The 11,571-nt window shown below is 47.2% G+C and overlaps 1 protein-coding gene across 1 annotated transcript; it reads right to left on the bottom strand.

The window, feature by feature from the left end:
• Positions 1-11,193: 11,193 nt before the first annotated feature.
• On the bottom strand, positions 11,194-11,367 carry LOC121157165 (cytochrome c oxidase subunit 7C, mitochondrial-like). The gene has a single exon (XM_040981186.1). It carries the CDS (start codon positions 11,365-11,367, stop codon positions 11,194-11,196), a length of 174 nt encoding a protein of 57 aa, XP_040837120.1.
• Between the last annotated feature and the right edge of the window lie 204 nt (positions 11,368-11,571).

Raw genomic sequence — 11,571 nt, 5'->3', positions numbered from 1 at the left:
CTCATCTCTCACTTTCCGGACCCCATCTTCTGGTTCTTCAAGCCAGAGCCACTGCAGGTTTTCTATGGGTGCTGTGGGTACCCTGTGTTCAGGCTGGAAACAACTGTCTGACTGAGAGATGGTATAGACAACCTTGGGATTCTCTTCCTATGCCTCTCGTTTCTTCTGCCCACACAGCCTCTTCCTAATTTGCTCACTCTCTGGTGCCTTCAGGCAGTTTTGTGTTTAATCTTCTCATTCTGAGAGCAATATAGAGTCAAGTGCAATTGGAAGAAATAATACAGTGATAGCTCTTGTACCCTTTACTCAGGTTGCCCAAACTAACATCTGGACAAAATAGTTACAAGGTCATTACAGGATTTTGACATTAAAACAGGAGAGAGACCATGAGGTCCTTGAATAACCCATCCCAGTTCCTTCCCTAGATCCTGGTACCCACTCATCTTGCCCCTATCTCTAAAGTGTTGACATTTCAAAAATGTTACATAAATAGAATGATACTGCATGCAACCTTTTGGAGACTGTTTTTTGGTTGTTGTTGGTGGTGTTTTTTCTTAGCACAATTTCCTGGAAATCTATCTGTATTGCAGCTCTTGGCAGCTCATGCCTTTATTCCATGACATGGATTCAAAGTTTGCCTAACTTTTCTCCTGTTAAAGGCCACCTGGGCAAGTACCAACCATTGGCTAGGATACAGAAAGCTGCTGTGAATCTCTGTGTCCAGGTTTTCATGTGAACATATGTTTTCACTTCTCTGTGATAAACGTCTGGGTCACATGGTAGTCCCATGTTTATTTTTCTAGAGCAGCTGCCAAGTCATTTCCCAGAGTGGCTGCTCCATTCTGCAGCCCAGCATCCATGAATGAGGGCTCTTGTTTCCCAACATTCCCATCAGCATCCGGTGCTGTCACTGTAGTTCAGCCTTTCTGGCAGGTGTGAGAGGATGATCTTTGGTGGCTCTGATTTTCATTTACCTAAAGGCTAAAGATATTGAACGTCTCCTCAGTTGCTTACTGGCTATCCTGCTCTTTGGTCTTAAATCTCTGTTCATTTCTGAGTTTTGTCTTTGAAAAAGCAAAATAGCTCTTGCCATTCTAATACCTATGTTTCCTGCAAGATTTCATATTCACATTTGTTGGTGCCCAGCTTCTGTGAGCTGAGGTTGCCTCTGTCAGGACATTGCTATGCTTGAGTTCAAAGATGATCATTATGCCTCTAAATCACTCACAGGACATTGAGGTTGGTTGGGACAGAGCAGGGAGCAGATGGATTTTGTGTTTTCCTTAAACACAGCTGTGGATGGGAGTCAGTCTCTCTCTCTCTGTTCCCCCGACACACTCTCCTTTTCTGGGCAGAGGCTCCTAGCCCAGTTATGTTGGGGTGCCCAACCCTTTGATGTCTTGCTGAAGCATCCTTCTCAAAGCCCTTCCACCAAGTCACCATAGTAGGCACACATGGTAGGTGTTCCATAGTCAGTTAGGTTTAGAGTTCCTGGCATGCATGTGGCAGAAATCCAGTTAGAGCTTGCCTGAGTCAGAGAGAAAATTTGCTGCAAAGGGCCAGTTCTGAGCTACCTCAAACTGGTATGAGTGGGAAGAATGGGAACAAGACTGAGACTCAGGCAGCTGCATTCCGCAATCCAATCCTGCCCGCTCTCTCCCTGCCCTTTAGTTGTGCTCCTAGGAGGCTCAGATTCCAGCTTCCACAATCTGAGAAATGTGGTTGTCACCAATCCCAGAGCCTTCTAGAAAGAGAGAATCTGAGCCTTGCTTAGTTCCAGGGTTTAAAAAGTTAGGGGAGGGTGATGATAGAGCTGTGGCCAATGGGTGGGGCACCACGATGGGCAATTTGTTGATAATGAGGGGAGTGGGAAAAGGGCAGGCATTCCCTCAGACCCCGGCACACATGTCCCCTCCAAGTTGACTGCTAATTTGAGAAGCCCCTGTGAGACTGCTGAGAGAAGAGCTCAACCCTACTTTGCTGCCAATCTTAATATTCTGTTAGACTTGAGCCTAATCCTACCAAGAAGCCACTCAGGTCAGCCTATTGTGTGACCTGCTTCTGGAGTTCAGTTCTTGATGCCTCCCTCTGAGAGTTGAGACCCTGCTAGCCACTACAACACATAAACTCCTATATTACAGTGGGTTAACCCCTTGCCCTTATTTTCCTCAATCACTTAAACCCCAAAGTGTGTGTGTCTGAAATTGACAAGTTGTCTTTCATTTGTGAATTCCAGGATCTAAAATTCTTCTCTACCTTTCCCTGCCTTAGAGTCCTCAGCATTAGCCAGGGTGGGGGAAAAAAAAAACCAGAATGAAGACATTCCCATTTCTTAACTGCTTCAGTTCTGTTCACCTTCCATTGGTATTGGTGGGAATTGGTCACATGGTCCTGACAGGAGGCACACTGATAGGAAACATAGTTCCCAATGGGTAATTGCTTCCTAGGCATCACTTTATACCATGAGTCTTAACCTGCTTTCTGGTACTATAACAAAATACCTGCAACTAGGCAATTTAGAAAGAAGAAAGGTTTATTTGGCTCTTGGTTCTGAGGACTGGGAAGGCAGAGAACATATTGTCAACATCCACTTAGCAAAGGGTAATGAGCTTCTTGCTGCATTAATCCACGGCAGACTGTATCACATGGTAAGAGAGCTCAGGTCTCTGTCCCTCTTCTTATAAAGTCGCTGATACTATCATGCCCTATCCATGACCTCCCAAAGACCTGTCTCTAGACACCATCAACCTATGACTTGGGGGACTGAATTTCCAACACAGGCGCTTTGCAGGACACTATTGCTCCAGGTAAAGAGGGGCCTAGTTTTTGTGGGCCGTTGGCCCTCTTACCACCTCTCCAACTCATGCGGTCTCCCACAGATCACCACCTGCTGCGCTCAACATCACCACAGCTGTAATCCTTGTCTGTTACAACACCTGAGACCCAGCAAGCCAAGGGCTTCATTAAAGAGATTCAGCCTTATTCAATTAAAAAAAGTCAAATTGGTAGAAAGGGCAGTATGCCTAGTGGTTAAGACACCCACATCCCACATCAGAATACCTGGGTTCAGTTCCTAGTTCACACTCCTGACTCCAGCTTCCTGCTAATGCACACCCGTAGGAAGCAGCAGTTGTGGCTTAAGTAATTGGGTTCCTGCCCACCCATGTGAGAGACCTGGGTGGAGTTCCTGGGTCCCTCCTTCAGGCCTGGCAATTGCAAGCATCCATAGAAACTCTTCCGTGTTTCTTTGTCTCTTATATAAGTTTTAAAATCAAATCAGAAAGCTATGCCTTACAGGCTAACTACCTGTCTTATAAATTAGATTTTATTGGAACCAAGGCAAGAATGTGGGTAAGATAAATGAGGCAAGGCCAAGCCAGCATAGGATTGGATCTTGTCTTTGTGTGGAGGCTGCAAGTGTGGCATGGTTATCTATTACTATGCCAGAATCCCATATTGGGATGGGATTTTGTGGGAGTTCAGTCCCTGCTGCTCCACTTCCAGGCCAGCTCCCCGCTACTGCACCTGGTGGCCCAAGGGCTTGGACCCCTGCCACCCATGTGTGGTACCTGAATGAGGTTCCAGGTCCCTGGCTTCAACCTGGTCCCTACCTGGTTGTTGTGATCACTTGCAGAGTGATTCACTGGCAGCTCTTTCTATCTCTTTGTAGCTCTGCCTTTCAAGTACATACATACAAAGTTAATTATAAATTAAAAATTTTTAGTTTGTTCATCGTGGCTTTTAGTTTTTAGTTTTGGCCTTTTTTAGGATTTATTTATTTGAAAGGCAGATTTTATAGAGAAGCAGCGACGGAGAGAAGGATCTTCCATTCACTGATTCACTCTTCAAATGGCCTTAACAGCCAGAACTCAGCTGATCAGAAGCTGAAAGCCAGGAGCTTCTTCCACATCTCCCATATAGGTGCAGGGTCCCAAGGCTTTGGGCTGTCCTCCACTGCTCTTCCAGGCCACAAGAAGGGAGGTAGATGGAAAGTGGAGCAGCTGAGACACAAACTGGTACCCACATGGGTTTATCAAGCTGAAAATTGGCCTGATAAACCACTGTACTGGCCCCTGCACTATGATTTTTTTAAAATATGACACAAAAAGGCTAATTCTCATGCCTGCTAGGTTTCCGGGTGCTGCCTTCAGTGTTGTTCCCATGGCTCAGGTCCTCCTTTCCTTGCTTAGCTGCTGGCCCGGCCTCACCTTCCTGTCCTGCTCTCTGGGAAAGTGTCCAGTTCTGAGTGAGACCTTGGGAGCAGGACAAGGGCCTGGGCTGCTGCAGGCTCCAGCAGGTGCCTGACTGCAAAGGCGGGAAGCAGGAGCTACTGAGCTACCCGTCACTGCGGCTGTCATCTCTGTGGGTGCAGACTGTTCTGTGAGGCTCTTCGCAACCACCCTTCTCCCTTACCAGTGAAGAAAGGCCCCAAGTTCATCCCTGAACCTCCCGCCCTGCGCTTCAGCCGTGTCCTCCCGTGCTTGCAGCTTGTGTCATTTCCCTGCAATTACTTTGAGTCATCCCTGGGAGCCTTTCAAACTGAACCCACATCTTACAACAATTTGATCACAAAACCACAATTGTCACCTGTTTGACGGTAGAGATTTCCCCCCCCCCCCCCCAGAGCGATTTGGTTTCACTTCATAGCTCCACGATTTGTTCTTTTTGCTTTGCCACTGTCTTGATCCTGGTGGCTCACTTTCTCCCTCTGTCTCTGTGCTTCTTGCTCGCTCTCTTTCCCCCATCTCTTCTTGTTCTATCTCCTCTATTGCTCATTCTCACTCCTTCAGGACCTCTGTGGCTCTCTTTGTCTATCTCTCCTGTTGGCTTTAGGGACTTCCCTGGCTTCTTGGAAGTCCTGCAGCCTCACAGCAGGGCTCAGCAGGTGCTGACAACAAGGAGTTGAACAGGGCCCCGAGGCTTCCTTCTTCTCCCCTCTAGCAGGATCTATCCAGGGGTGGGTGCTGAGGGGCACAGGAGGCCGAATGGGGAGCTGGGCTTGGGAGGAAGAAATGTGCACCCCAAGATCTAGGCTCTTACAGCTCTTGTTTTGGAAGTCACCTATAGGACCTGATGCAACAGCTCAGTGGTTAAGTCCTCACCTTGCACGTGCCAGAATTCCATATGGGTGCCAGTTTGCATCCTGGCTGCTCCACTTCCCCTCCAGCACCCTGCTTGTGTCCTGGGAAAGCAGTAGAGGATGACCCAAAGCCTTGAGACCCTGTACCCATGTGGGAGATCTGTAGGAAGCTCCTAGCTGCTGGCTTCAGATTAGTTCAGCTCTGGCTGTTGTAGCCACTTGGGGAGTGAGCCAGCAGATAGAAAATATTTCTGTCTGTCTCTCCTTCTCTCTGTAAAATCTGACTTCCCTAATAAAAATAAATCTTAAAAAAAGAAATAAATGAAAAAGAAGTCACCTGTAGTGGAAGAAGGGGAAGTGCAAGCTTCATGCAGATAGGGGCCATCCTGCAAAGGCCTGAAAAATCATTTGGTCTGGCTCTGCCACAGCAACTGCAGGCTCGACTTGAAACTCAGTAAATTTACAGCAAGCTAATTTTTAAGTGGCTGATTTTGTAGAGCTCACTAAGATGGATACAAATATCCAAATGATGCTTAGCAAAAAAATTAAGTTCTCCCACCTCTGGAAGTGGGAACCTCAGCCAAGTCATATCCATTGTACTATAAGTTGGAAGGACCAGAGAGCCCTCAGCTGTCCCTTATCCACAAGAAAGCCAAGTCAGTGCTGTGAGTGGATGGACTCAATGGACACGGACCAGATGCACCCACTGTCAGCCCTATCTTCCATTCTGTTCTGCCTGAGCACCTGACTGAAAAGCATTTGAATCAAAGACTCATTCAGCCAAGGTTGTCAGTGGCAAGAGCTCCTCTTGCCCCAGATCAGAAACAACCCAAAGTCCATCAGCAGCAAAATGGATGTAAATGGAATCCATTGTAATTGTAATAAATAAATGAATAAATAGATGAATAATTCAGTGCTAGCCAGTGCATATTCCCAAGTAAGGAGAATGAGCAGTCACCAGCTTTGCGCACAGGACCTCCTGTGGAGCAGAGGCTGCCAGAGGAGCACTTGCCAAGTAAAGTTGCATTAATCAAGGCCAAGAGATGCCCTGCAGCTGTGCTCCTAGTAGGTCCAGGTTGCAGAGTGTTCTGGGACCATCATGGGCCTCCATTTGCGTGCTGGCTGCCAAAATGTGTTTGGGCTATTAGAACTGGCCACCCACATGACTTACAACCGGTGTGTGTTTCTGTGCACCTGTTATATCCAAATATACTCAGCCTAGAACACAGCTGTTTTGCCTACTGGTGAACCTCAAGACCTTCCTGAGTGGTGAGGAGGTTTGGGAAGGGCACGGCACTCCCCATCCTCTTGAATGGCCCCAAAGAGAGGCCAGCCCTCAAAATCAACCCCCCAGTCGCTCACCTATCTGCTACTGAGGTAGCTAAACCATATGAGTGATTCACCCTACTGTCCAAGGTCTCACACTAACCCCAGCCACCTGTCTAATCCAAGGCAAGCCCTCTCCGGGAAGCCATCCAAGGCCCAGTTGATTTCAGGTAAGCACACAGAGAAGAGGCATAAGCTCTTGAAGAAGAGGTGTGAAGGGGCTATTATCCACCTACCTTGCCTGGGCTACCATGTTCTGAGGTCAAGCGCATGCCTCCTGTTGGTTGAGCTCAACCCATTTCTCTGACCCATATTCTTTAGGGCTGTCTGTAAGGCCAGTAACCTAGTGGGAAGGCTGTCATTGATGCAGTCCTCACATGATGATGAACACTGTTGATGTGCCAGGGAGTATGCCAAACACTAGTGACTCATTTGGGACTTCATGACTCGAGCAGGTAAAAAAAAAAAAAACAATCAATAAAAAGACTATTGACAATCAAATAGGATAACAGATGGACCCACCTCCAGTGACTATGGATTCCAGATATGAGTTCAAATGGAGGCCACTAGCCCAGAACCCACCTCACTTTTCTTCCTAGTCCATACTCTGGCCTGTTCTATGGGCAACCCTCCTACCCTACCCCGCTCTCCCAGGTTGTGACACATCTGCAGGAGAGCAGAACCAAAGAGGAGATCCCAGTGGAGCTGTAGATTCAGGGAAAGAAGTCTAATTCGAGTCTCGATGTGTGGTCCCGATGGGCATTTGGGTGAGTATCTCCCCATGGCCCACCTGATCCTTGTTGCCCTGTGGGGTAGGTGGGAGTAGGGCTCAAAGCAGAGCCTCTCCTCACCTCTTTCCAGTGCAGAAATGACCCTACTAACTGGGGCAGGGACCACCTTGGTGGGGAAAGAGTGCAAGAAGGGGCCAGCTATGCAAAGATCTGGAGGAAGAACGACCGAGAGGAGGTAATAGCAGGTGCCAAGTCCTGAGATAGGATGGTGTTTATAGAAAGAAAGCCCATTTGGGACAAGCAGGCAGACTGACTTTCTCAGAACAATGAGGTCTTTATTCTCAGAGCATTGAAAGGTCTATGAGATGGGCTTTTGCATTGAGGTCTAATTAGCTTTCAGCAAAATGCACCTGTCTCAGATGTGGATGGATTGAGGAACTCTGCTGGGTGACATGGTTAGTTGTGGAGCTGCTGGGTCATGGAGGAGGCCTTGGGTAACCTCAGTAGATTCTCCCTAGAAATTCTCCATAATGTTTGTGAGTTTGATATGTTTCCTATGAGAGCCTAGCACACCTTGGATTATATCTAGGAACGTGTAGGCAGGCTGCTTTGTGGAGGGGACCTGTAGGGGGGTCCATGGGGAGGGTGGAAACCAGGTAGGAAGCAATCGAGTAGCTCAAGTGAACAATGAGAGGCAGGTGTGGCTGGTACCACAAGGGTGAGGTAAATTACCTAAAGCCACACAGCAGAGCACAGAACTGCACCTTGAACTCATAGATTCTTTTATTTGTTTATAAAGATTTATTTATTTAAAAAGCAGAGTAACGTGAGGGTGGGAAGAGACAGAGAGTTGTTATTCACTGTTCCGTTCCCCAAATGATTAAAATGGCTAGGGCTCATCTAGGATGAAGACAGAAGCCTGGAACTCCATCCAGGCCTCTCACATGAGTGGCAGGAACCAAAGTTCTTGGGCCAGGTGCATTAGCAGGGAGCTGGATAGGAAGTGGAACAACTGGGACTTAACTCCAGCCCATTTGGGATATCAGCATTGCAGTCAGTGGTTTAACCCATTGTGCCATGACACCTGCCTCATATTTTTGACTTCTATGTGGTGGCTTTAACCTTTCCTCTCATTCTAAGTAGCCTAATAGATGGATCAAGAAATAAATGAAAATGGGATAAACATTTATTTTTAAAATGCATATATTTATTTTTATTGGAAAGGAAGTTTTACAGAAGGAAGGAGAGACAAAGAGAAGGCTGTTCCATCTGCTGTTTCGCTCCTCAAAAGGCTGCAATGGCCAGAGCTGAGCTAATCCAAAGCCAGGAGCCAGGAGCTTTCCCTACATCACTAGATGAGTGGAGAGTTCCAAGGCTTTGGGCCATCCTCTGTTGCTTTCCCAGGCCACAAGCAGGGAACTGGAAGGAAAGTGAAGCAGCTGGGATACAAACCAGAGCCCATGTGGGATCCCATCACTTGGAGGCAGAGGATTAGCCAGTTGTGCCAACATGCTGAGCGGAAGATAAACATTCCTTAGTTCACAAGCTTTTAAGCTACTTGATAGCAAAACCGATACATTTTCCAAGGCTCCATGGAGAATTTGATATGTACTAGATCAAGGGTGACAAAAGTCTTACACATCCATGGCAGACAGAGCTAATAAGAGGATCACTTTTTCCTGGTGAGCCCAGTTGGGCTTCAGAATCCTGCTCAACACAGCACAGCAGATAAAATTAATGGCCATTCCTCCCAATAGATCACCTCCCCTCAGAACCTGTCCCAGTTGCCCAATATTGTTCAACAACAGTGTGTTGACAGGAGCTAGGAATCCACCACTGTGGGCCATCTCCTGTGATGGGGACATTTAACATTATCAGCATTTCAAAGGAAGGTAATCTACTGATGCATTGACTTACCTGTCCATTTCCTGTTTTCCTAAGCTCTGATCATTTCAAGATTGTGTTTGCTGGGGCCAGTGTTGTGTCAAGGTGGCTAGTTACGCTCCTACCTGCAACACAGGCAACCCATAAGAGCACCTGCTTCAGTCTCAGCTGCTCCACTTCCAATCCTGCTCCCTGCTGATGCACTTAAGAAAACATCACAAGATGGCCAAATGTTGGGCTTTGTTTGGCTCCTGGCATTGTCCTGGTCCAGCCCTGACCCATGTGGCCATTTGGAGAGTAAACTAATGGATGGAAATCTCTCTCTCTCTTGCCCTCTTTCTTTGTAATTTCAACTTCCAAATAAATAAATAAATAAATAGATCTTTTTTTTAAAAAAATCATTAGACTCATTTAAACCCAGGGGCAAGTAGCTGAGGCACTTTCTCTGACCCAGTGAAATTTTAATTGGCCTGTGAGCTGAAGAAGGGATGTTATTGAAGTCATGCAGAACACCATCTCTCGAGCAGGAAATTCCGGAAGTGAGGCATTGGAGATGGGCGGGTCTGTTTGGTGCAACCAGAATCAACCTCCTGACAGCCACTGTCTCACTGCTCACAAGGCCCACCTTGTTATTACCCTGCAGCAGAGACTTGCAGAGGGATATTTGCGTCCCATTCAGTCTTCCAAATTTTGTTCCACTCTCACAGCTTTCAAATGCTTAGATCTTGTTCCAGTTCACATGAGTTGATTGAAATCTTTTTTAAAGTGGAAAGGCCCTCCTCTCTCCATCCCCATAGGAGAAGCAACGAGGAATTTCTATGGCGAGGTAAAGGCAGCAGGGTTTTGATTCATTGTTAGAATGACTCTGAGGGCAAGGGTCCTATCGTGCTTAACAGCAAACCCGGCATTGAAATGCTGCACGGATAATTACGTGTCTTATACATTCTGAGCCCTTGGGGATGGATTACTGTCCATATTCACATTATCCTAGGAGCTGAGGATCAGCTCAGAGCCACTCAGTCCACCATGTGGCCAGACATCGCTCAGGCAGGACAACCAGGCCTCAGAGGGAGGAGCGTGGTCTGCCCAGCTGCAACCTGGAAGCGCACACACTGCATCTAGGAACTCAGCTGGATCTGCCAGACACCAGTAGCATCTAGAGAATTTGCACATCCTTTGCCAGTACTTTTTGGCTCAGGGGTGGGGGGTTTCCATAAAGTGCCACAGAAACCAAATCAGAAACTCTCTATAGCTTCATGCAGGGCAAACTACAGGCTACCCCACCCCTGCTGTAGAGCCTATAACTGGTGACAGGTGCATGTTGGTTGAATGAATGCCCAAGATCCCTCACCCTTCACAGGGGAGTGCAGAAGCATGTCGTGTTATTCTCCAAGAGTCCCCAAAAATACAGGGCCTCAGTGGTCCATGGTGATAACTGTTCATGGCTTCTTTCTCATCCTTGTCTTTCCTTTCTTCCCTACCACCCTCCAGGTACCTCTTAGGAACCATCCTTTTTTTTTAGCTTTGTGTTGCTCTTTATGTCATAAGCTTCCAACAATGTCTTAAGCCCCCCAAAAAAATTAAGTTAAATAAAATCTCAGAATTTCTGGTCATATAGCAAGCTAAGTCATACATGTCTTGAGAAATTAATAGTTTAGTATTATGTAAACTGTAAGATAGACACATGCTCCAATATCACATTCCTTATGACAGAGAAGACGCATTAAGCATTCATGTCAGAAGTTTATTTACAAACATATCTGGTATGCTCTGAGTTCAAGAGTTTGACTCATGTTTCAAAGAGACTGCACTTCTTGAAATGCTGTCATCTCAGAGCCTTCTTTTTTTTTTAAAAGATTTATTTTATTATTTTTATTGGAAAGGCGGATAGACAGAGAGGAAGATCTTCCGTCCGATGATTCACTCCCCAAGTGAGCACAACGGCCAATGCTATGCCGATCCGAAGCCAGGAACCTCTTCCGGGTCTCCCACGCGGGTGCAGGGGCCCAAAGCTTTGGGCCATCCTCGACTGCTTTCCCAGGCCACAGGCAGGGAGCTGGATGGGAAGTGGGGCTGCCAGGATTAGAACCAGCAGCCCATATGGGATCCCGGGCGTGCAAGGCGAGGACCTTAACCACTGTGCCACCGCACTGGGCCCTGGAGCCTTATTTCTTAAGCAGCTGATATGATGAAAAACGATGTGGCAAATCCAGACCCAAAACATGAAGTCATCATTGCCAGCAGCCTCCACTTGTCCACAGACCAGCATGTTCTTCCCTGGGCCCTCTTGAAGTGGCTCCTATGGCCCATGGAGGTGATGAACCTCTGGATGCTGTGTCCCAACATGGCACCGTCAGGGGCTCTAAGAAATAGAGACTAAAAGAGGGGGAAGGAGTGGCACCAAAAGCCTCGCTCTTGTTCTTGACCTACTTTCCCCATGCGTGAGAGCCCAGGCACCACCTTCTAAATAGTCTGATTGAACTTGATCCTTGGCTGCTTCTAGGAGAATTCAGACGAAACTCCAGTCCCCCAAGCTCTCAGCGCAGGTTC

Source organism: Ochotona curzoniae, unplaced genomic scaffold, assembly GCF_017591425.1.
Source record: "Ochotona curzoniae isolate NIBS_2020 unplaced genomic scaffold, NIBS_Ocur_1.0 contig_3520, whole genome shotgun sequence".
Lineage (NCBI taxonomy): Eukaryota > Metazoa > Chordata > Mammalia > Lagomorpha > Ochotonidae > Ochotona > Ochotona curzoniae.
The sequence above is the reverse complement of the archived record's forward strand: the minus strand, read 5'-3'. Positions and strand labels throughout refer to the sequence as shown.

What these genes read in the sequence shown, in the direction of transcription:
- LOC121157165 (XM_040981186.1), bottom strand. Translation starts at nt 11,367, where the DNA reads ATGTTGGGACACAGCATCCAGAGGTTCATCACCTCCATGGGCCATAGG.